The 25,674-nt window shown below is 50.6% G+C and overlaps 1 protein-coding gene across 1 annotated transcript; it reads left to right on the top strand.

The window, feature by feature from the left end:
- Positions 1–2,073: 2,073 nt before the first annotated feature.
- Positions 2,074–16,888, top strand: CLU (clusterin). The gene is made up of 9 exons (XM_061200730.1): positions 2,074–2,165; positions 5,667–5,783; positions 7,103–7,251; positions 9,339–9,509; positions 11,017–11,428; positions 12,473–12,577; positions 15,272–15,501; positions 16,220–16,389; positions 16,642–16,888. The coding sequence occupies exons 2-9, from the start codon at positions 5,705–5,707 to the stop codon at positions 16,649–16,651; spliced, it is 1,326 nt and encodes a 441-aa protein (XP_061056713.1). The 5' UTR covers positions 2,074–2,165; positions 5,667–5,704; the 3' UTR covers positions 16,652–16,888.
- The last annotated feature ends 8,786 nt before the right edge of the window (positions 16,889–25,674 follow it).

Raw genomic sequence — 25,674 nt, 5'->3', positions numbered from 1 at the left:
CAACTGGCATCTGTGATTTACTTAGACTACTTAAAATCCAGTGATGCATTTATGGTGAACTCTTTTCCTTAAAGTTTAATCTTCTGAGCCTTGTGTGCTTAGCAGCGAGCTAGGGTCATCAAGTGATCTTTCCCAGAGGACTGCAGTCATGGCTGTGAATCATGTTATTTTCTCCCAATCCCTTCTTCCTCTCCTCCCTTCCCCTACTTCAGCTGACTAAGGCAGATCTCCTTGCCTTGTCCTCCAAAGTCCAATTTTTAAAAATATAATTATTACAGATATGTGCCTCCTGTGCCGGATGCTGGGGGAGCTGCAGAATAGAAAAGTTACAAGGAGCGTGCTCAGAGAGACTTCTTCTGGCCTCGGGCACTGATATGATGCTAAGGAAGAGGCAGTTGCCATAGAAAATGTAGCTGTTACTGATAATTCGACTTTTTAAGGAAGATAAAGTGAAGCCTCAGGGGAGAAATATTGTTCCCAATTGTCGATTGATTTTTTTTTTTCCTTCTGAGCTGATGATCTTCTCACACGTGGCATTGCCTTGGGTTAGGGTGAAGGGGACCTCAGAGATGATACATTCCAGATTCCTCATTGTCTAGAAGGAAGAAACTGAGAACTGAGGAGTGGGGGTTAAAGTCTTTGGTCCAACCAAGGTCACCCAGAGCCTCGGGACAGAGCTGAGACTGTGGTCAGAATTCCATGCACCCAGCTCAGGTCCTTCCCCCATCCCCTGTTTTTCACAGGCCTAGAAGCTCCCTCTGTGCTCCTTCCTGAAAAGGGTGGGGTCCTAGTTGCCCCTGGACCTTGGGCGACCAGGGACTGGGCCTTAGGCTGTATCTCAAAAGTTGTGAGCAGGACAACCCAGCCCCTGGCCATAGAGCTCTCCTCTGAGCCCTTCATCTTGCTGGTTTTCAGTCGGCCAGCAAACCAAGCTGCCTATACCTGCCCTGCCCACCCATCTCCCCCAGCCAGTATAAGAACCACCCTTCAGCCCCTGGACCTTTCTCCTGGGGCTCAAACATCCTAGGGTCAGAGTGCGTGGCTCTGTTTCTTCCCCAAGAAGTAGCTATGCCTGAGGGGCTTCTCAGTTAGTCCCCTCCCTGCCAGGGCGTGGTGTGACGGCTCCTATCCCTCTGCCACGTCAAAGCCCCCTGCCAAAAAGTCCTTTGGCAAGATTCCTCCTGAGCCAGCAGAGGAAACTTGGGGCCGGTGGAGATCAGTGAGTCCCTTGTAAGCAGGACCAGCAGCATAATTTGGGCGGCCCCGTGCACAATGAAAACGCAGGGCCCCTTGTTCAAAAACTCTTAAGAATTTCAAGACTTGGGCAGTGGCTCCTCAAACCAAGTGCGGGCGGCAGGGTCCTGTGCTCATGAAGCCCGCCCTGCTTGGCTGGGTCCCAAGTGGATGGGGAAAATACTTGCTTAACGTCCAGGAGTCAAGGAGCCTGGGAGGCCTTCTAGTTCCCCATATGGATGCTCTGTTCATCCCTAAAAACACATTTCTGTTTCCTCCCGGCCAGCAGGTCTGCCAAGGGACCACCAGGTCAGGTGGTGGTTCGGGAAGCCGGCATTTTGTACTTCCTGTGTTTTAGCACGACATCCCTCTTCATCACAACCACGTTATTTCTGACGCTGCTCTACTTCAATGGAGCCAGAGGAGTGGCGCGTGTTGAATGCGAAAGATTAACGTTCAATTGGGCAGCGGAACAGTGACGTTCTATTGGGGACGAGGCACCAGCCAGGGGCGCAGAGCATCCCTCCATCTCTGCGGAGGTGGGCGCCAGCTGTGCACGTTAATTCAGGCTCTGCCCTCCTGGGGGCGCCGTGCGCCAGCTCTGAGCCCCCGGGAACGGGGAGCCGGCAGCGGTGCGCGCCCGCACCCCAGGGTCTGTCTCCATCGGAGCCTTTCGCGGTGCTGATACGCGCCCCCGCGCCCCCTGCCGGGTGCTGCACCGGACATCCACCCGCCCGCACCTCCGAACCCCCTCCCGCACCGGCTTCCAGAAAGCTCCCGGTGCTTTCTACCGCATTCTTTGGGCGTGAGTCATGCAGGTTTGCAGCCAGCCCCAAAGTGGGTGTATACGCAGCAGAGCGCTATAAATACGAGCGCCTCACCGTGCTGTGCACGCGGCGTCGCCAGGAGGAGCGCGCGGGCACCGCTGACCGGTGAGATGTCCCCACCTTTCCTGCCCCTGCGCAGAGCCTGGCCGGGACTGATGAGCGGGCGGGGGGCGGCACCCAGGCGAGGAGAGGACGACCACTGGGAGTCACAGGGCTGTCAGAGGGGCGCTTTAGATGGAGTCGCGGATCCAGGGAAGGGAGGTGGTCGGAGCCCCATCACCAGACAGCCGAGCCGGGACCGAATTGCCGGCAGACAGGCAAGGGACTCAGGAGGCCCTTTGTTCATCAGCTCCAACCACAATTCTGTGGAGTAAAGGGGATAGGTGTAAGGATCCTCCTTTTGTAAAGATGTGGAAATTGACACTTGGAGGACTGACGCTGTTGCCCGAGGCCAGGCTAGTGAGTGGCAGAGCTGGCCTGCACTTGCAGCCTTCCTGCAGCATCTTCCTTGGAAAGGTACTGATCTCCAGGGGTGGTTGTCAGCTTGCGCGCATGAGTCATCTTGTTTGCTCCTGAATTCTCTAGCTCTCTGGATTGTGTGTTTATAAGTAATGATGTTTTGATTTAAGTCTATGTTGCAACCACTGAAATCCTACTCTTTCTGCTTCCTAATGCACCAGGGTACATCAAAGAAACATCACACAACCTCCACCAGACTTCAGATATCTGATTCAACTGTCTCATTTTATAGATGATAATCTGAAGCCTGGAGAGGTTTAGGACCATCTCCAAAGATAGACAGCAAATAGGTATCAGAATTGGGATTAGAACCCAAGCCTTGACCTTCCAGAATTTCTGGACCTAATGAAATAAAGAAACTGATTATTATTATTTTTTTAAGAGTGAAGTTTGGAATTTAAGAGTAAGTACAGATACTATAAAAGGATGCTCACGAGAGTGTTCATGATAATAATAGTTGGAAATTACAGACAATTTAAATGCCCGGCTTGTAAGATGGCAAAATAAAGTACATCAGAAAAAGGACTATATTATACGGCCACAAAAGTGTGCTTTTAGGGAGTATTTGAAGATAGTGGATGTAAAGGATCCGATTGTATGCAAATGCATAGAAAAGAGGAGATATACCACAGTGCTAATGTTTGCCTCTCGATGGTGTGAATTACAGGTGAATTATTTTCTCATTTTTCTTTTTGGTTGAGTTTTCTGCATTTGGGGAGGCAGTAGGAGAGGAGCTTGGGCTTTGGGCTTTAAACCCTGCAGCTTACTAGCTGCGTGACCATGTCCTCCCCACGGCTTCCTCTGGGGAAAGGAGGGCCTTGGAGTGGCTTGTTCAATCAGAGCAGTTGGCAACTAGGCGCCCTGGCCAGGAGATGGGTGGGGAGGTGAGTCAGTGCAAAGGGAGGGCAGTGTGGCCGCGCAGCCGCTGTTCTCGTACTGTCCTTGGACTAGTATCAATATCACCTGCAAGCTTATTAGAAAAGCAGTCTCTGAATCAGAATCAGCATTATAACAAGACTCCCGGGTAATTTCGTAGGAGCTGATCACATCACTAAGGCAAAGCCCACAGTCGGGGAGGGACCACAGGTGACCTTTGTGTACCTGCTTCAGTTCCTCTGTCCCTCTCCCAACACGCCACCTCCTCCCACTTCCCCAATAGATACTGCCAATGCCCATGATTGATCCTACGTCAATTTTGAAGGAGTCGGAATTTCCTATGATTACATAAGACCCTTGTGTTTACAGAACACATTTCCATCTCTAAGGTCTCTATTAGGTCCATTTTACAGGTGAGGAAACTGAGGCTCAGAGATTTAAGTGACTTGGTGTCAAGGAAAGAACACTGGACTGGGGTTTGGGAGGGCTGAGTTCTCATCCTGGGGTTGTCACCAGCTTGCTGCAGGCCTTGGGGAGCCCCATCCTGTCTCTGGGTTCGGCCTCCCCTCTGAGGTGGAGGGATTGGGCAGGAGACAGGTCTCTCTCCCAGCTCGGAACTCGATGGCTCCCATGGCCCCCAGGCTCTTGGTGGGAGATCCTGTACTGACCGCTGGGTTTCCAGACTTCTCATCCAGAGCTCTTGCCTTTGGCTGCCCTGTCTCTCTTTTTGTCAGGACCCAATGCCCTGTCTTCTGGTCCCAACCTATTTCAGAGGCTCATGTCTGGATTTCTCCGAAGTCTTTGCTATCGGGGGCCTCTGCTGGAAGGGTGTTTCTCACCGGCTTTCTCTCTCTGGCATGACAAAGGCTCTGTCCCTGTTTGAGGCGTTTCAGGCTTCAGTGAGCAGCTAGGGCAGAGCCTCACAGACCTGAAATAGCACCCTGGCTCAGCTGCCCACTCACCATCTCTGGGGAAGGCGGTGACCCGCTCTCTTCTCCCACGCTGCTCGGGAACCACAGCCTGGCTGCCTTACTAATTATGTCTCAGGAGAGACTTGCCTTATTAATATTCTCCCAAGGGTCCAGATGGGCCTGCTGAGCGGAGAACAGCTTCTGGATGTACATCATTTCAGGAAGGGGAGACCCCCTTCCCATTCTCTTAGGGGAAACGGGTGAGTTCGGATGAGCATTGGGGTGGAGGGCAGTGCAGGGGGAGGGGTTTCTGTTTTGCAACAACTTCAGCTTCTGGGAAAGGGTCCATTGTGTAAGACCAGCTGGTCCAGGGCTCAGGGCAGCTAGCCGAGTGGTGGCGGGAGGACCTTGGCAGACACCCTGCTGTGGGCTTAGAGGGACTGGCTGCGTGAAAGGGACCTGGCAGAGCAGAGTGGCACGTCCTCCCACAGGGACTTTTCCTGGGGAGGTTCCTTGCCCTGCCCCGCCTCCGCCGTTAATCCTTTGGCTTTGCCCCTCCCTCTCTATTCCCTGAAGACAACTGTCCTCCCCACCTTGCTCTACTCTCATCCACGCTAGGGATGACAAATGGATTTATTTCCCTGTAGCAACCCAGAGGCTGTCACTGCCTCAGACCCTTGAAAAGCAATTTCAGGAGGTGTCCAGCCTTGGTGGGGACAGTGCTGTGATTGATTGGTGATGCCTGCTGTGGGCAGGATGGGTGATGCAGACAGCAGGGGGCTGTCTGTGCTCTGGGCTGCAGTCCCCACTTTAGGGGGACGGCAGAGGCCAGATGAGTGACCCAAGAGAGATGTTTTCAGGGTTTGTTTGATGTGAGCAGGTATCATCAGATAGATGCCCTTTCTGGATGCAGAAAGCACATGTGCCTCTTTTAGGCATAGTCAGCTATTATGGGGGAGGAGGAGGAGGAGGAGGAGGAGGAGGAGGAGGAGGAGGAGGGCGGCTTGGACCAGAGCCCAGTGGCTCTGACTCTGGAGTTCTCGTTTCTTCTATATTAGGCTGCTGTCTTGTGGTTCCTCCCGTACCCGCTTCCTCCACTTTCTTTTGAAGGGGCCCAGTGGCAAGTCTGATACTTTCTTGTCACTTCCCTGGGATAAAAAGTCGGTGATGCCAGCTGAGGGGAGAGTGGAGGGCAAGGCCTCGGCAGGGTTCCTGGGAAGCCACACAGGCAGCAGGCTGGGCCCGTAACCAACAGGCTGTCTAGCTGTTACCATGACAGTCCCCTGTTCTCTGCAAACAGAGGCGTGCTAGGATTCCAGAATTGGAGAAGGAGGCAAGATGAAGACTCTACTGCTGCTGGTGGGCCTGCTGCTGAGCTGGGAGAATGGCAGGGCAGTCTCGGACAAAGAGCTCCAGGGTAAGTGACCAGGCGTGCCCTCCTGGCATGCTTCCCTCTGTCAGGGCCCCAAGGGTTAAGACCATCTTTGTCCTGTGCATCGGATCGGGTTTGCTCTGCCCGGGCCCCTCTCTGAGCCCTCTCTCGCCGGCCTAGGCTCTTTGTGGTCAGGTGGGCTTCCAGGCAGTTTCAGGTAGACCCCAAGTCCTTTCTGGCTGCTGCAGCTCGTTTGGCTATTCCCCTCCCCGTCTGCTCGGTCCGGTGTCCACACCTCTTCCACGGAGCTTCATGAAGCCTGGACCATTGGAGCCTCTGTGGACTTCCCCTTGAGTTTCCACAGCACTTACTACCTGTATCCACCACCTTTCCACCTAGAAAACCAATGCTCCGGATTCAGGAAAGGCAGAATATCATTCACTACGAGGGCTTGTCATCCTTCAGAGCCCAGTTGGTGGTTCCCTTCTTCTGCCAGGCCTTTCCTGAAACCTGTCTTCCCTCTGCCCCACTCTTGTCCTATGAGCTGACTGACTCTATGGGGTAATAGTTAAAAACCCAAGCGTTGAGCTCAGAGCTGGGTGGGAATCTGGCTCCGCCCTCCCCAGCTATATAACCCTGGGTAAGTATCTTGATCTCACTGCGATTCTTTATCCTCGATTGTGCAAAGGGGTGAAGACGGCGTCAAGAGTATTAAATAAAATGCACGTGAAGTGTCCAGCTCAGCATTTGGCCCAAGATAAGAACCAGAGAAGCATTGGCTGTTACTTTCGGTACTTTGGTGACATTGTCTCATTGCATTTGTCACACGGTGTGGTGTCTGATCCCCGTCTCCTTGAAGGATGGTGCTATTAAGTCACCTCCGTGGCCCTGTCACCTGACGCTGTGCATCGGAACAGCGAAGTTCAGATGTTTGCTTACACTGCATTGCAGAAAGACTTGTATCCACAATAACACTATTTTATATTTTGATGCTTAAACAGTTACGCTTCCAGGAATTTTTTTTTTCCTTGAAAAATTTCTTCTGCAGCTGGGTAGGCTGCTTCTCCAGAGCTCCAGGGGTGGGCTGGGTTGTCCCTCCTCTGGGGCGTGTCCGCTCCCCGATGGTTTGCATTTCTGAGCAGCTGGGTGTAATCGATTCTCTGGCCCTGGGTCTACAGTGAGCCCTGGGATGGAACCTGTGTCAGGGCAAAGCTGGGGCCCGAAGGCTGCCTGCCAGGAGGATCCCAGCCATGGCAGCCCCTAGGCCCACTGGCCTTTCTGACCGTTCCAGCTGGTTCCAGGGTTATATCCCCAGCACCATCCCTTCCTCTGGGCTCATCTACCTCCCTGCTCTTTTCTTGCAGAAATGTCCACCGAGGGGAGTAAGTACATTAATAAAGAAATTAAAAATGCTCTCAAGGAGGTGAAACAGATAAAGACCCTAATAGAACAAACCAACGAAGAGCGCAAATCATTGCTTGGCTCCTTAGAGGAGGCCAAGAAGAAGAAAGAGGTAAGGAAGAGCCCGGTGACCCATGCCTTGATCCACTGTGCTGGAGGGAGGGAGGGGCCATTGCTCTTCCGAGTGCCCTGCCAGGTTACTATGGTGACCCGCAGGCCTTCTCCGGTTGTGTCAGCTGATACTGGGGCTGTGGTTAACAAATAGGGAAGGTTTATTTGCTTTCGGAAGCTTCAAGCAGTGAGATCTTGGATCTGGTTTTGTTACAAGCCTGGCCCAGGGCCTGCCGCCCAGATTCACTTCAGTAGATTTTTCTAAACCCAGACTATGTGCAAGCTCCAAGGCAGGCTTTGGGTAGGGTCTGTCACTGTCACCGGTTAGGAGAGGGATGGCACCCTACCTTCAGGAAGCTTATCTAGTAGGGGCAATACCTTTGGGGGTACAGCAGGCACACGCTGTATTGCCCAAGTCTCTATAGAGTTCTGGACTACTTCGTAAAGAGACACCTAGGTCCAATGGTGAACATACAAAACTAAAACACTATAATTCAATAAGCAGCTTATTTAAAAAGTCAACAGTGTCCTTCAGGGTCTCCTCAAAGCCTATGCCCATTGCCACCCTACCCCTAATGACAGAGATGCTGAGATGGGGCCCCCTGCCACCTTCATGATCCCTAATGCATAGAGTAAAAGCATTATAAAGACTCAGAGAAGTTGTGGGGTAAAGGAAGCACGTGTAACTTCATTTAATCCAAGTGTTTTCCAAATCGAATTGACCATGGAATCCATTTATTTTTTTCCTGATAGCTTGTAGCACAATTCCATGGAAACCACTTAAGGAAATGTTGGTCTGGGTGCAGCTCTAACTTTCTTTGAAACTTAGTGCCTTTCTTGGCATCAGTATTAGTTCTCGTCACACTATGAGAAACCTAGAGCCCATGTAGAAGTGGCAAGTCTTGTTCTTGAATTTTTGCACTTCTCATTGGAGTTTTTGATACTTGACAATCCAGGTTCTATGATAAAGTATATCAAGTTCGGAAAAAGACTCCATGACTTCTTAGTTGAGGAATATGCGAACCGGAAAGAAAGGAATGGAATTGGGCAGCAGAGTTGACCCCTGTGAATTGGCCCAGTAGGAGGCGTGGTGGCCTTCCCCATCTCAGATGAGGGGGCAGGGGACACAGAGCAGGAGAAAATCTCACATTTTCAGATATTCATAGTGTAGCTTTGCTTTGGGGTATGGATGGTCTACTTAATTCTTTGAAGAGTAATACACTCATTTATCAAGATTTTAATACAGAAAAGCAGAAGTTTTTCCATAACCCTTTTACCTAAGGACGATTCACTTAACATTTGATCTATTTCTTACTACATTTTCTCCTCTATACTTTTTGGACAGTGGCTATACTCAAACTCATGAATTTTTAACATGAAAAATGCTTATTATAATATTTAAAACTTATTACAAACATCCCTTGTAATGCTGTCCTATCTACCTTTTGTAAGTACCACAGTGTCCTTAACTTGTCCCCTAGTTTTGAGCATTGGGGTTGATGCCAGTATTTTTTTTGCCACACATGAGTATTGTAACAGATATCTTCAAGCATATGGATTTTTCCTTTATTGCAGGAATTCCTTGGGATAGGTTCTTGTAGAATTATTGGATCAAATGTCATGGTCGTCTTGGAGAGTTTTGGTAGTAGTGGTGGCTTTAATTTCGGAAGCTTACCTATTCCCCTGGCATGCCGGGGACCATGGTTGCAATAGAGAAATAAGATTCAGGGAAGCTTTGAAAGATGACATTTAAATTCCAGAAGTTGAGACTAGAAAGTGGGGTATTAGCGAGAGGGAAGTCCTGGGGTAAAGACTGTAAGTGTAGCGTCAGAGAAAGGAGATGTCCAGATGGGCTCTAATGGCTGGAAAGGACTAAGGAGCAGTTAGATCTTGAAGACGAGAGGACATTTAGAGCCAGATGGGGAGGGAATTCCAGGTGGGCAGATGCGGGAACACGTGAGCCAGAGCAGGGGTGGAAATAAGCACCCCATGTGGCCAGGTTGGGCCGGGGGGCCAGCACCACGGTGCCTGCTTGGGGAAGGGGAAGCTGTGGTTTCTGTAGCTAACCCAGCCTGGGTCCTCCTGTAGGATGCCCTGAATGACACCAAGGATTCTGAAACAAAGCTGAAGGCGTCCCAGGGGGTGTGCAATGAGACCATGACGGCCCTCTGGGAGGAGTGTAAGCCTTGCCTGAAACAGACCTGCATGAAGTTCTACGCGCGCGTCTGCAGAAGCGGCTCCGGACTGGTTGGCCAACAGGTGACAAGGGGCCCCGCTTCTTCAGCACAGCCTGGGCTCTGCTTGGGCAGTGAGGAGAACTGAATATGCTTCTTTGATTCTGCACCCAATTCCAAGTGTGGGGATTTCCCCATCAAGCATTTCTCCCGCACCGGCTGGGTGTCCTGCAGTTGAACTCAGCTCTGACCCTGTCTACCCAGAGACAGCGTCCGACCCCACAGGCTCAGGGCTCAGTCCCACAGGACGCCTCCCCGTCCCCACCCCCAACTTCAGCCGCTGATCACAAGTCCAGGTGGTCACCTGTGTTTCTGACTGACTGGCGGTAGATTAGAAGTTCCCATGACCGCCTCCTTGGGTTCAATTAATTTGCTAGAGAAGCTCATAGAACTCGGAGAAACATTTTACATACTAGATTATTGGTGTGTTATAAAAGGATATAACTCAGAAACAGCCAGATGGAAGAGATGCCCAGGGGGAGGGATGGGGAAAGGGTGGGGAACTTCCACGCCCTCTTCGAGTTCAAAAGTCTCCTGCATCTCATTGGCACATGTGTTCATCAACCCAGAAGCTCCCCAAGCCCATCCTTTTGGGTTTAATGGAGACATCATTATATAGGTATGACTGATTAAATCATTGACCATTGGTCATTGATTCAAGGTCCAGCCCCTCTCCCCTCCTTGGAAATCAGGGGGTGGGGCTGAAAGTTCCAACCCTCTAATCCTAGGGTTGGCTCCCCTGGAGACCAGCCCCCATCCCTAGGTGCTTTCCGAAAAGTCACCTCACTAACATAACCAAAGACACCTTTATTGCTCTTATCACAGGAAATTCCAAGGGCTTTAGGACCTCTATGTCAAGGACCAGACCAAATATATATTTCTTATTATAAATCACAATATCACAGCTTCATTTCTCATGCCGGATGCAATTGATTAGTTCTGGCTGCATTTGGGCCCAGAGTGCTGTGATCAATTGGTAATGTCTGCTATGAGTGCAGTAATGTGGAGTCAAGAAAAGCACCTGTGCCAGGTATTTGCCATCTTTGAAGACTCTCATTCAGCAATTATTAGCTGCCTAACGTAACAAATGGCTCCACGGTATGGCAGAGCCCTGCGTCCACTTAAACAGAAGGAATTAAGAATTTTTAGTACGCTATTATTGATGCTCCCTCCCCTGTGGGCCTTGCTCAGCTAGGGCTCATGAATTTTGCCCTTTCCAGGGTCCCATCAGTTGGCCCTTGGCTGAGCGGGCTTGGGGATCACCAGTGGCCAAAGAGGACAGCCAACTAGTCTCATGTAACAGGCCTTGTGACTCTCTCGGCCTCGCAGGTCTTCCTAAACTCTTCCCCTCGGGGTCAGTAGAATGGAAGGGCATTGGCCTGGACAGTTCAGAGATGGGGAGCCACTCCCAGCCTGGCCTTCTGCCGCCTGCTGTGACTCTGAGTTGCCCTGGGTGCAGCCAGGAGGGGCCGGGCCTGGCCTGTCTTGACAAGGGGGAAGCACCCCTGACTGTCCCCTGTCTCCTGTCGCAGCTCGAGGAGTTCCTGAACCAGAGCTCCCCCTTCTACTTGTGGATCAACGGTGACCGCATCGACTCCCTACTGGAGAACGACCGGCAGCAGGGCCACGTGATGGACGTCATGGAGGACAGCTTCAACCGTGCATCCAACATCATGGACGAGCTCTTCCAGGACCGGTTCTTTCCCCGGAAGTTCCAGGACACTCAGTACTACTCGCCCTTCAGCTCGTTCCCAAGGGGATCGCTCTTCTTCAATCCCAAGTCCCGCTTCGCCCGGAATGTCATGCCTTTCCCCGTGTTGGAACCCCTGAACTTCCATGACATGTTTCAGCCCTTCTTTGACATGATCCACCAGGCCCAGCAGGCCATGGATGCCCACATGCATAGAATTCCCTACCGCTTCCCGATGGCGGAATTCCCAGGAGGTTAGGAGGATGGGATGGGAACTCACAGTTCATTGAGATGCCAACCCGTTAGATGCTCAGAACTGTGGCCGGGGCTTGGCATGTGTCATCTGAATTCCACCCCTAGAAACCTGGGGAGGGTGCTCTCATCCCGGTCTGATGGGGAGAAAACTATGGCAGGATGGTAAAGGAGCATGTGCAAGGGTTCACAGCTGACAAAGTGGGAGCCGGTCAAATCTAGCCCTGCAGGATTTGGGATCTGTGTTCTTTCGAGTGTACCAAGCTCCTTCCAGCAACTGGAGGGCATGACATTGACTATTTCCTCTAGAGAACTAGACCCCCTTTGTCTTGGGAACTCAGATGGCTTTATGTGGACGCCATGCATATATTGGCGACAAATTATATAATCAGCTCACGGTACAGTCAAGAAAGCTGTTTGTGGCTGTAACCTTAGGGTCTGGTAGAGAATGGGCACACAATGAATATATTTTGAATGAAGGAACTCTAACATGGACACGAGAAGCCAAAACTTTCAGAAGTGATTTCCTTCATTGAACCAATAGACACTCGTTGGCCAACCCCATCTCCTAAACGCTACAGTTTGACCGGCACTGGGGTGTGGCTTGAAACGGATTGGAAACACAGGAGGGTATTGAATTGAACAAGGAGTTTACTGCATATCCATAATGGGGGGCCCCCTGTGTTATAAGGAGGTTCTAAGGTGGATCCTATTCCTGCCTTCAAGGCGCTTGCTGTCTGGCCCGGGGAGAGAAATGAGCCAGACAGAATGCAGGGCAGAACGGGTTATGATGCCAAAGAGAGGTACGAGCAGGCAGGAGACGTGCCAGCAGGTGGGGATGGTGGGGGAGGGGGCCAAATCACCTCCTGGTCCCGCTGCAGGGAGCCCCGATCCGAGCCTGTGTCTGCAGGCAAACAACCAGAGTCCAACCTGCTCTGCCCGCAGAACCATGTCAAAGGGCCAGACAGTAGTGTGGAAGGGCTCTGGGAGATCGGGGTGGTCCATCTCTGTGTCGCTCTGTATGACTTTCCCTCGTGTGTCTCCAGAAAACAGCAGTGACCGCACCGTGTGCAAGGAAATCCGCCACAACTCCACGGGATGCCTGAAGATGAAGGACCAGTGTGAAAAGTGCCAGGAGATCTTGTCCATGGGTGAGTCGGGGGGCCCCGGGGTCTCCTGTGTCCTCGGGTCTCCAGCACCTCACTGGGGCTGCCTTTATGGGCTCAGACAGATGGGAGTTCAAATGCCAGCTCTGCTGCCTTCCAGCTGTGACTCTGGGTGGGGGAGTCCTTTGCCCGGCTCTGCTTGGGTCCCCATCTGGGGTCGCGGGTTAAGATGAGGGGCTGTCCCTGAAGTCGGGAGACAGAACACAAGGTGCTCACCGCATCATCCAGCTCTCGGTCAACAGGCCGACGGTGGGAGGAGCTGCCGTGCTTTTCTAAAGAGCTGTCATCCTTTGACTTCCCCCAGTTGGTCTGTTCCCAAGGGCCAAACCTGGTAGACGTCCTCATGTTTTGCTGCAGACAATGAGAGTTTAGGCAGTGTGGATTCTGTTAAACAAACTCTTCCCATGTGTTCGTTACTGAACACTCTTGTAAACACGTTACAAACATTTACTCTTTTCCCTGGAATAACCGGGTGGCTACACTTATCATCCCTGTCTCACAGAGGAGGAAACTCAGTCAGAGAAGGTTTGGTGACCTGCCCAAGATTACATGACGCCCTGGGGGCGCTTGTGATGTGTTCCCAACCAGTGCTGCTGTGTTCTCTACCTTGAACACGTGGGTCTCTCCTAGTGGTACCCTAGCTTCCCGGTAACTTTACCTTTGGTAGGTTGGTCCCTGAGGCAGAGGAAATACCTCCCTTCCACTGTTTCCTTCGGTTTTATCAGGCGGACTAAATTCTTCTTACTTGGAAGTAACAGCTATAAAAGCGGCGAAACACTTCCTGGCCCACAACAGTCTATGCTCAGAAAAAGTTAATTGTTTCCCTTGTACCGAGCGGATCGATCTTGCGGCTTTGCTCTTACTTAATACTTTTTGGGTTTGCCCGGGCAGGCCTTCAGAGTCTAGTTAAATATTCCTAGTCTCATTGCTGTGATTTTAGAAGCTACTGCCAAAGAAATACAAGTGCTGTAAGAGGCTGATCTATGAAGAAGCGAGAGGTGAGTACACAACCTCCTGGGTTTATCCCATAAAATACCATGATTAGAAGAGTGTAAATCACACCGTGAGGAAGTCACGTTAGGGCCAGAAGAAGAGACCTACAGATCCCCAAGCTCAGATTGGCGCCCCTGGCGCTGACCTTAATGTTCACTGATCACAGCTTCCTGAAACGGTGGTTTTCTTTTCTACATCGAGGAAGACTTATGACCTCTTATCTAAGGTGCTTGCAGCCATTTGAGCACGTGCTGCCCGGGACCTCCAGACTGGAATTTCGCAACTTCGGTACTACTGGCATTTTGGACCAGATCCTTCTTTGTGGCGGGCTGTCCTGTGCACTTTGGGATGTTTAGCAGCATCTACCCATTGGATGCCAGTAGCCTCCCACCCTCACCCCAGTTGTGACACCAAAAAGGTTTTCAGACCTTGTCAAATATCCCTGGGGACAGCACCGCCCCAGGTGAGAGCCACTGCTCTAGACTGCTACCCAGCTCTCAATGACTGTCCTTATTTTCAATGATTCCCTGGTAAGAAGAGTTAAGTTCCGTCATTATATATCTTTTTCAACCCAGTTTATTGTTAATAATCCTATGTCTTGCCCCACCTGACGTTTTATTTTATTTTAGAAATGATTACAGCCACCATGGTGAAGTGTGCAAAGAACTCCTCCTTTCCCCTGACTTGCTTGGGTTTGATGTGCTCTTTGGGGGATATTTTTCAAAACTCAAGGGAGAGAAAAACAGTAGTTTTTAGAGAGAGAGAGTGGGTAGTTCCCAGCTCTTATCCCCCTGACAACCTGCAGTGGGCACTTGGTGACCAAAAGCAATGAACTTCCCTGCTCTCTGGTGAGCTTGGCGACCAGCCATGGTGGGCAGGTGGGCAAGCCCGGATGCCCAGCCCCAGGCTACTGTGCTCTGTGGCCCGAGGGTCCTGACTGGCTCTTCTGCTACCCAGGTTCTTGGGGCCAGAATTTCCAACTCTATAGATATAGGCAAGCTTGGAGAATTTTCCAGAGCCACAGACTCAGAGTAGGAAGAGCCCAAGTTTAGGATTGAAAGCCCGGGGTTCAACATCCTGCCCTCGCCAATCGTTCATCCTATGACTTTAGGCAAATGATTTACCGCTCTGGTCCTCAGTTTCATTCTTGATAAGACTTAACGTCAGAATACATGTGACTATTAGAGATCACGGCTATCCCGAGCACTTGGTGGTGCCTGGTACATAGCAGGTACCACGCAAACGGCAGCTGCAAGTAACATCCACCATTTCCTGAAATGACTAATGGAGGGAGGAGGGCGGTGAGGTCTGAGCACATGCAGCCCTGAGGTCCGTGCTCCTTGAGGTGTGGGCAGTGCCCCTCATTGCTGGTCCCCAAGGAGACAGGGTCTTGCACCCAAAGAGAAATCAGTGATGTCCCTGAGACACTTGAGTTCAGCTGACGTTGTCTCCCAGAGCAAGACTTTCTCGATGAAGGAAGCGCGTGCCGATCTACATTCGGGGCGAGCCCTCTGTTTTGTCTTGGGCTGCTAGCGAACGCTGGGCAGACTGGAGCTTGGAGTAGCTCTGCCTTAGGTCCTGGCTGCGTGAACTGCTTGCCATTTGTTTTCATCCCTTTTTAGCTCTCCCTTCACGTTTCTGTCGTTTGTCTTTTTTTTTTTTTTTTTTTTTTTAATCTCCGGGCAGACTGTTCCGCCAACGACTCCTCTCAGATGCAGCTGCGCCAGCAGCTGAACATGTCCCTGCAGCTGGCGGAGAAGTTCAGCAAGCTGTACGACCAGCTGCTCCAGTCCTACCAGCAGAAGATGCTGAACACGTCCTCCCTGCTGAAGCAGCTGAACGAGCAGTTCACCTGGGTGTCCCAGCTGGCCAACCTCACGCACAGCGACAGCCAGCACTATCTCCACGTCTCCACGGTGAGTCTGTCCTGGCCACACACTGAAGCTGGGCTCAAGGTGTTGTCTGGAGCTCCTGTGATCCTCCCCCAGGGCTGAAACGGGGTGAAGATGCTCAAGAGGGCATGTCTGCTTTTCACTGAGCATTTGTCATATGGCAGGAAACAAAAACCTCAGGTCCAGTGGTGCATGGAAACCTCATCACTCAGTGACGTGGACTGTCATGAACCCATTTTACAGATGAGGAAACTGAGAGGTTCAACAGCTTACCCAGGGTCTCCTATCTGCAGGGTGATCACCTGGGTGTTTGTTTGAACCTGTCTGCCCGGCTGCAGAGCTAGTGCTCTTTCCGGGGAGCTGCCTTGCTGCCCTGTCCTGCCTAGGATGGCTCATGAATTGGCCCATCGTTCTCCTCCAGTGATAAGAAGCTTCCCTCTAGCGCTGGGAACCTTTTCTTTTTCTTTCCCTGATTCCTCTTCTACCACCGCGTGGCCAGTGGCTGCTCAAAGGAAACATGTTTTACTCGGTGGGGCTCCCCCGGCTTGGTCCTTTGTGAATGACATTTACACCCACAAACGAGGGTCTCTGAATTAGGGCATTTCTGTTCATCAAGTTGTATAGATGTCGAGGTCAGTAAAAATCAAAGGGGTCAACTGATCTGAATTAAGCCTGACTTCAGGTGCCAGATGAGTCCGTGTTGACCGTTGTTTCCGCCCTCTCGTGACTTTTCTCCTTTTAGGTGAATTCCCACAGTTCCGACCCCAGCGTTCCCTCTGGCCTCACTAGGGTGGTTGTGAAGCTCTTTGATTCCTACCCCTTCACTGTGACGGTCCCACAAGAAGTCTCCAGTCCTAAGTTTATGGAGACTGTGGCAGAGAAAGCGCTGCAACAATACCGCCAGAAGAGCCGGTGAGTGTGCGGGCCTCACCTGCGGTCCCTCTGGGCCCATCAGGTTCTCGGGGACTGAGAAAAGGGCAGAGGACCTGGCCTGGGAATCGCTGCTCCTGCAGCCACAGCGCAGGCAGGAAGCCAGGAAGTTACTGGGAATTTTCTCCTTCCTTTGGAGGATGTTTTCTCTGCGTTGATAAGAGTTGGAGTGTTGGTTGCTGCCTCTCGGTGAATATCAGGCCTCACCTTCCCCTCCGCGCCTTCTTTTTTCAGGGAGGAGTGAGACGTGAACATTGCTCTTCTAAGTGCGGGGGTGTCTGCGTCCAGCTGTCCCCGCAATGAGGCACAGTCCCCTCTAGAGAGCGCTGCACGTCACCAGCTGACCAGGCCCTGGGCTCGAGGCCCTCCTGACCGCACCCAGCTTCTCCCTCTGGATTTGCACTGTAATGCCTGCATTTGCTGATCGCGGGAAGAACTCCCCCGCATGCCACTAACTCAATAAACCGCCTTGTAATCTGAATGCTCTGCTGTGTCCTCTTTATGCTATTTTTGTTTTGTTTTGTTTTTTGTTTTTTTTAATCTCCCACACACCTTCATTTGGGTGTGGAAGAAAAAAGGAGAAGAGAAAAAGCAATGGCTAAGATGGTATATTCTCATATAGTTGAGAATAAAAGGAGTGGGACAGTGAAGTTGACCCAGTTCAAAGATTTCTTGCTTTTAGGAAGAGAGATGTTCCCTATAGCCAGCTAAAATACGTTTCTGAAAAATGAATCTTTTCCATTCCATTATAAAGCAGATACATATTCTGATGGGGGGGAGGGTGATACCCTGAAGGAATACATTGAAAATTAGGGTGCAGAAGGGGTAAAATTAAGGCATACCAGTTATTTCCATACATAATTGATATTTTCCTTATGGAAAAAGTAGTCCCCCCAAAAACAAAATGAGGTAATTTTCTTTTAGTTGTAAGAGCCTAGAATCCCTGTGGCACCTTCTTGACTGTGGCATTGATTGGCCACTGTCTGTCTATACAACCTTTATATCTTTCCCTCAACTCCAGGAATTTCTCCTCTGCCTGGGTTTCTCATGATGACTATTCACCCCTCACTCTGAAACATAGCTGGCCTGCAGGACCCTACATCGCCAGCGGGTGGCAGTGACTAACCGCGGTACTTCACATTAAGAAGCCTTTCCATTTATGAATCTTCTCTACAGAATTCTGTTCATCAAATACACTTCAAATGGAAATAAAAGCCATCTGGATGCATCCCAGGTTTGTAGCAAAGTCCACATGTAAATTAAAAGCTTAAAATATTCTTAGTTTACCATTCCTTGTTTCTCCTTTCTAAGTTATCAACAACCCTGCCACACAAGCAACAACGTTATGGCTTAGTATATGTCCACAGAAGCTAGTACTTTAGTATTGCTATCAAGGAAATTCAGAGTAAAGTTAGGGTGACTCACTTAAAGATATACCATAACCTTAGTTAGGGTTATGGTTCAGAAGGCATTTGCTAAAATGACCATAATTGTAAACTATATATTACATAATTGTCACAGCTCATGTTTCAAAAATTATATTCTGTTTTCCATTATGTTGCTGGATGCTGGCAGTCACTACACCAAGCTGTTGCTTCTTTTTATGCAACCTCCTTTAAACTCTCCTAGACCTGCCCCTTAAAATTCAGAGGCTAAAGCTGACTCAGTTTCACTGGGACTCCTTTTCCCCACCCTCTTCCTTCTTTGCGCAGTGGCCTGGTTTGAGGGTCCGTGGACGTCCCTCCATCCCCAACAGAAGTTCCAGCCTGAGGCCCTAGAAAGTCCGAGGCAGGAAATGAGATGTTGGTTTCTGGCTTCTAGGATCCTTGCAGCAGAGTGAGAGCAGGGCTTGCTGTTCTGAGAAGAGAGGGCTTGTCCTCTGCCTGGCAAGGGGGGTGGCACAAATCCACTGTCAGCCTCTGTGTTGACACCTGACAGCCTTCTGCCAGAAAATTGTAATTAGATATCATCTCTGATGAGGTGCAACGACCCCAGAGTTGTGCCGTGTGCAGCTTGGGCAACTGTAACCAGCAGCCCTGGGCCAAGCACAGTGCTCTAACCCCTGGGCAATTGCTTTGTGTAATCCCATCGGGTTCTCACAATTACCCTCAGGGCAGGGGTTATTTCCCCGCTGCACAGCACAAAGGCTTCCAGGAGTAGCCTTCATTAGAGAAGTGCCCTGTGACAGGAGGGCCTAGAGGGGAGAACACCCCACCCCAGTTCCTTGTGGTCCACAGAGGCTATAGGCGGGGACCCCGGGTTGCAGCCCTGCGCCGTGAAGGATTGGGGAATAGGGGAGCCGTGGGAGCCCGGAAGCCCCGCCAGAGTGCGCCGAGCAGAGCTCGCCACCTAGTGGTGAGGGTGGGCTTGACAGGGGCCACTTGGTTCAGGCTTCCCTTCCCCCAAAGGCCTCCAATTAGGCTCCTTTAGGCATCACCTCCCCTGGGGTTACAAGGTCACAGAGTCACAGTGACAGGATTGGAGGAAAATGCTCACCACGGAACAGAAACTTTGTCCCACACCAAGGACGCTGGAGGCTTAGACTGCTGGCAGGGGCCTAAGGAGGACACAAGCACCAAGTTCAAGGCTGGCCCAAGGACACGGTCCTCTTGTCTAGGAGGAGAGGAGACCACTTGGTAGTAGCAGCCCGGGTCAACAGGCCAAGCCAGACCCCGCCTCGCCTCAGAGGAGCTTGACCAGGAGCGAGGAGGACGAGGGGGTCCAGCGTGGGACCACGCCCCCTCCCTACTCTGCCCAGACCGGGAGGAGGGCAGCCTCTGTGCCCCTCACCTCCTCCACCCGTCCTCCTCTGATGGGGGAGGGGGAGAGTTTTGCTTTGGATGAGAGGGTGACGTTCCATAGTAAACTTTGGATCGTTTTAGTAACTGTGACCTTCTCAGGGAGAAAAAACCCAATCTGCGTGAGCTGTTAAGTGATGGGAACAGTGGTCAGAGTGAATCAAATTGTTTCATGTTTGTGCCGCCAAAGGAATCGAAACTCCACCATAAACAGATTCCTGGAGTCGCATCCACAGTTGAGCATGAGGTTCAGACAGGAAGTGGATCGGGGAGAGGTAGTTGGGAGTGCGGGTGTAGACATAATAAGGACCATTTATTTGCAGTCATGCAGAATTGGGATCAAACCCAGGTCTGATTCTGCGGTCCATGGGGCCCTCGCTGCCCAGGCTCCCACCTTAGTATCCTCTCTAGACCCAGCATTTGCCCAGGGTTTTCTCGCTGTGACAGGATAGCTTGGCAAACCCAGGAAGTATGAAATGGATCTAAAGACAGCTCGAGAGGGACTCAGGTCTGCAGAATTTATTAATAGAACTGATGATTACCAAATCAGTCAATATGATAGCAAGTGAATGCCAGGCCAAGTGGAACAAATTTACGAGGTTAATAATGAACTCTCTGTTTGCCTCTGGGATATCTCAACCCCTCGGTCAGAATCCTCCCGGAGGTTGACACTGCGCAGGGTGGGGTGGGGTGACGGCCGTTGGTCCAGCGCCTCCTGCCCTGCGCCCACCACTCTGAGGCCTCGCTCACTAACGGTCAACAGTTGCCTCCAGCCAGGTCAAGTCCACTCCCAGGTTGGGGAAGGGGACTCAGGCTAGGAGAGGGAATGGAGACAGGTCAGCACTTTACTTGCCCTCATCTGTTTGTTGCCTCCAGCACCAAAGGAGTAAAGATAGCGACCTTCAGCTGGGACCAGACGTTCTCCTACAACCTCCCCTTGATATCCAGACCCTTCGGTGCCCAATTCAATAAAAACGAGCACCTGACCCAGGCTGACCGCCACACAGGCACATCACGGCCGTGTGGGTGATGGGTGGACCACTTACTCCAGCCTCACATCCATAAAGAGGCTTTCGCCCTCTTTGGGAAGGGCCTCGTGCACAGGTATAAAATCACAGAGATGCACTCACAGCACTGAAGGAAGGTGTTCGTTCCCCAGATTCGAGCCTGCGACCCCTCCCCAGCCCACCTGCCCAGAGTGCACAAGGTATCATTCTTTTTTTTTTTTTTTAATTAAAAAAAAATTTTTTTTTTGGCCGTGCCCCGCGGCATGGGGGTATCTTAGTTCCCTGACCAGGGATGGAACCCGTGCCCCCTGCAGTGGCATCTCGGAGTCTTAACCCCTGGACCCACTGCCAGGGAAGTCCCAAGGTATCATTTTTTAAAATAGCAATTATCTGGAGCCTAGTGTAACATTCTCTCACTCTGTGTGTGTAAAAACATCCATTTGTGGATGTCAAAAATGAAAACAAACCAAAATTTTGATAACTCTTTTTGGGAGCTTTCTGGAAATGTCTGGGCCGCTCTTGACCCTGCCACATGGGGAAAGAAACTCAGGATGGAAACTAAGATAAGTCAGGCTTGGGTATTTAGTGCAGCTTCACTCAGACACTGCCTTGTATTTTTTCCCCCTTAGTTCACGGGTTCCTCACAGAACTATTTTTCGTAGTTATTTTTCGTAGCTATTTTTCCAGCTTCCACTGCCCCATCCTTGGAACAACTCCTGCTTTGGCCTCATTTTAGTGACTGGAGACCTACAGGTAAGATCTTCCTAGTAGCGGACCCAGAGACACCCCTTCTAACTGTGAAACCTACCTTTGTGGAGAGATCTCGTCCCTCTCGGCACTGCCCCTCCTCCAGGGCGTCCCTCAGGGTTTGCTCCCTTCTCTGAGGCTTTCCTGGTCGCTTTAGAGTTTGGGACTAGCCAGCCTCATGCCTGTAGGTCAGAGGGGGACGCTTTGCTCCTCCTGCGCCCGCACCTCGAAGGATCCCGACAGCTGCCACCGGGGGGCGGCATGAATCCCTGTTCCGGGGCTGACAGCGGATGCGGACCTTTAGAGAAAGACCAGAGTTGCGCTCTGGCTCCGCCGATGGCTGGGCTTCGCTGCCTCTCTCCCTCCAGTCAAGGGACCCACCCACCTCCCCGTATCTGTCCTCTGGGCCCAGCCCCTGCAGGTGGCCAAGTTGACTCTGCAGATTTGGGGTTATCCCCATGCAGAGACACCTACAATTGAAGTGAGGGGGCATCTGGCTTGGCTTTTAAATGTCCCACCTCTTTGCATTTGGGGAGGCTTTCTGAGCGGTGGTGCATCCTTCTGGGACCCTCAGAGCTCACCCGGAGCCCTCCCGTTCTCAGCTGTGAATTTGTGGGGTGCTGGGGCCAGGCGGCTGCCCTGAGGGCAAGAGCCGCCCAGAGTTCACTCACTCTGCTTGATGAGATTTATACGGTTCCTTTTGGCCGGTGACCACTCACCCCAAATTCAACTTTGAGAGCCGCTCACGGCCCAACAGCTCTGATGCTGTACTATGATTTAGTTTCACACTGGCCCAGGGGGACCCCCTTCCTCATCCTTCCAGCCGATTCCTTAGCTGACGCCGGCAATCACTGTTCGCTGTTAGAAGTACAGGCTCTGAGCCTCAGCACCCACGAGTTTTCAAGTCCCCTGAGATGAGGACAGTGTGTGCCTCTAGGGCTCAGGCTACCTGAGGCTTGGACCTGAGGGCAGTGCTGGGAGAGACGAGAAGCCAGTCAGTGGGAACCTGGACCAGCAGTGGCCAGGAGGAGGCGAGGGAGGAGAGAAAAGGGGATCTGGATTAGCAATGCCTTCAGGAGCCCAATTTATGGCTTCAGTACACAGTTGGTATCAAAAGGAATCTGCAAGGAGAATTTTTTGGTGGGGAGGATGACCTTCAGGCATCAAAAGATCTCAAATCAAAGGAAGAGTAAATTATATTCATCAAAAGCCTGATCCAGAAAGGGGACCCGGGTTCTCTGGTAATTAGAAAGCCTATTTCCAGAACATTCTTTTGCCTCAGCATTCCAGGAATTGAAGTTTTACTGAACCTCAGGGTTTGGGACTTAAGCCATTGCACTGTGTGTTCCTTAATGTCTGTACTTCTCCCCCTGGGGTAGATGTGAGGTGCCATAAAAGCACACAACAAACATGGCACTCCTGCCTTGAGCGGAAATGTCGTTTAAAGATTTGGAAAATAGAACATTACTCAAAAGTTTAAAACACAATTACATGATGCAATAGAGTGCAAAATTCATAGATTTTAAAAATTAAATTCCAGCTATTGAAAATACAGGGCTTCAAGATGTACTTTGGTTTACTGGCACTGTCTTTCCTAACTTGCTGTGTGACATTGGACAAGCATCCTCACCTCTCTGAGCCTCTGTTTCCTCATCTGTAGAACATGGGAGTGACTCGGACTCCGCCATTTCCCAAGCCTCAGGATTTAGCCTGCCATGCTTTTCTTTGTATTAACTTCACCAATCCATCTCTTTCCTTATGTATCAGTCAGGGGCCTCCAGAGAAATAGAACCAATGTATATGTTTATGTCAGACTGATTTCAAGGAGTTGGCTCAAGCCTGAGATCTGTAGGGCAGCCCCACAGGCTGGAAACTCAGCCAGGAGCTCTTGAGACAGAACTTATTCTCCCAGAAACCTCAAGTTTTTGTTTTTAAGGCCTTTCAATTGATTGCATGAGGCCCACGTATATTTTTGAGGGTAATTTCCTTTAGTTAAAGTCAACTCATGGTAGATGTTAAGTGCATCCACAAAATACCTCTTTCAGAATGACATCTAAGTCGGTGTTTGATGAAGCAATTCAGACCGTAGCCCAGTAAGTTGACACATAACTACTGTCCACACCTGGTGGCGGTGAGTGGGGCTGGTTTCATGGGTGCTTGGCCTGTGCAGTGCTCAGAAGGACCCCATGCTTGTTTTGATTCTCTGCTGTCACCCTCTTGAAATTCTTATTTTTTAGTTGAACTATAGTTGCCCTCGTGAAATTCTTAATCGTTTTGGGCTGGGCCCTGTGGATTACACAGCTGGTCCTGCTGAAGGGGTAGTTCTTGCCCTCGAGGCCGTGGACTTGGGTCTTGAGCCAGCCTCTCTGGGGAAGTTGAGTCCAAGTGGACTGGCCAGGTCTCTGTGGCTGTACCATTTCCCTGACACTTCATTACACACTCCCTGGTATTGCTATTTAACGTCCTATGCACATTAGTCTTGTTTCCCTGAATTTGAATATAAATTTCTTTACTTTTATTGGGGTAAAAATATATATAACATAAAATGTACCATTTTAATCATTTTTCAGTGTACAGTTCAGTGGCATTAAGTACATTCACTTTATTGTGAAACCATCACTACCATCCGTCCCCAGAATTTTTCATCTTCCCCAACTGAAACCCTGTACCAGTTAAACACTATCTCCTATTCTCCCTTCCTCCCAGCCCCTGGCACCCACTGTTCTACCTTCTGTCTCTGCGAATCGGACTACTGTAGGTACCTCATGTAATTGGAATTGTACAGCATTTGTCTTTTTGTGACTGTCTTACTTCACATAGCAGAATATTCTCAAGGCTCATTAATTGTAGCATATATCAAAGTTTCCTTCCTTCTTAAGGCTGAATAATAGTCCATTGTATGTATATTCCACAATTTATTTATGCAGTCATCCAAAAGTAGACATTTGGGTTGCTTCTACATTTTGGCAACTGTGAATAATGCTGCTATGAACATGGGTGTGCAAATATCTGTTTTGAGTCCCTGCTTTCAGTTCGTCTGGGTATATGCCCAGAAGTAGAATTGCTGGATCATGTGGTAATTCTATGTTTAGTTTTCTGTACTTCCATACCATTTTCCACGGCAGCTGCACCATTTCATTACATTTCCACCAGCAATGCACAAGGATTCCAATTTCTCCATGTCCTCGACAACACTTGTTATTTTCTGTTGTTATTATTGTTTTGATAATAATGATCCTAATGGGTGTAAAGTGATACCTCATGGTGATTTCATTTTCATTTCCCTAGTGATTAGTGATGTGGAGCATCTTTTCATGTGCTTACTGATCATTTGTATATCTTCTTTGGAGAAATGTGTATTCAAGTCCTTTGTCCATTTTTGATCAGTTGTTTGTTTTTGTGTTGTTGAGGAGTTCTTATATAGTCTGCGTATTAACCTCTCATGAAACATATGATTAAAACATACATTTCTGGATGCCAGGAACCTGTCTTAAGGTTCTTTTTTTTTTTTAACAAATTTATTTATTTAATTTTTGGCTGCATTGGGTCCTTGTTGCTGCGCGTGGGCTTTTTGTTGCAGTGAGCGGGGGCTACTCTTTGTTGCGGTGCGTGGGCTTCTCACTGCGGTGGCTTCTCTTGTTGTGAGCACGGGCTCTAGGCGCGCGGGCTTCAGTAATTGTGGCACTCAGGCTCAGTAGTTGTGGCTCATGGGCTCAGTTGCTCCGAGGCATGTGGGATCTTCCTGAACCAGGGCTCAAACCTGTGTCCCCTGCATTGGCAGGCGGATTCTTAACCACTGCGCCACCAGGGAAGCCCCTTAAGGTCCTTTTCATTCCCCCAAAGCACTTGGCACCTTGTAGATGTTCAACAAAAGCTTGGTGAAAGAATAGCCACAAAGTGTGGTAGGTCAGAGGCAGCTTGAAACTAAGTTTGCAAAAGGAATAGGAAGAGCATTTTCCAGGCAAGTCCAAGACCTGTTACGTCTGGAGGGCAGCTGGGGAATCAGGGAGCCTCCTGCTCCCAAAGGATTACCTTGGAGATGAAGAGGAGGGAGCAGAGAGTGAATGAACTCTTGGCCTTTATTAAAAAGGAGGCAAGGAGAGTCCCACTCCCCAAACATCCGCTGGAATAGACACACTGCAGGTCGGGCTATGGGAGGTCAGATAGACAGGTGGACCCTCTGGAAGAGGGCAGTCCCAGGGCAGGGGCCACGCACCTGAGCATCTGAAAGACCCTCGAGAGTGAAACAAAGCAGAGCACAGCACACACGACCTCTGTGCCCAAACACATGCCAGGGGGACCTCTCCCTGCAAGGGTGGGCGGGGGATCCCTGGAGCTCCGGACACCCAACCAGCAGGTGGAACCTGTGAAAGGCTGAATCCTGACCTCCTAGACACAGAACATTTGGGGGCTTCTCTGTCTTCTGGGAAACAGGATGTGGTGATTGCAGGCTTGGGCTAAAAGGATGCGGCTGAAGAGGTAAATGGGGATTTGGTGCTCTTCCTTACACGGGGTTCCTGTGAGGATGAGGGAAGTGGGAGCTGCCCAGATCCAGGCTCCTCACTGGGTCAGGGCAGCTGTGGGCACCGTGGCAGAGGGCCTGGGGGAAGAGGTCTGTTCCCCATCAGGCCGGAGGGACACGGAGCCTTCAACCTCATGGGAAGTGGGCCTGGGGGACGGGATGGGGTGGGCTCGACTTGTTTTCCGTTTGTGCT

The sequence above is a fragment of the Eubalaena glacialis genome, chromosome 9 (genome assembly GCF_028564815.1).
Source record: "Eubalaena glacialis isolate mEubGla1 chromosome 9, mEubGla1.1.hap2.+ XY, whole genome shotgun sequence".
Lineage (NCBI taxonomy): Eukaryota > Metazoa > Chordata > Mammalia > Artiodactyla > Balaenidae > Eubalaena > Eubalaena glacialis.
The sequence above is the reverse complement of the archived record's forward strand: the minus strand, read 5'-3'. Positions and strand labels throughout refer to the sequence as shown.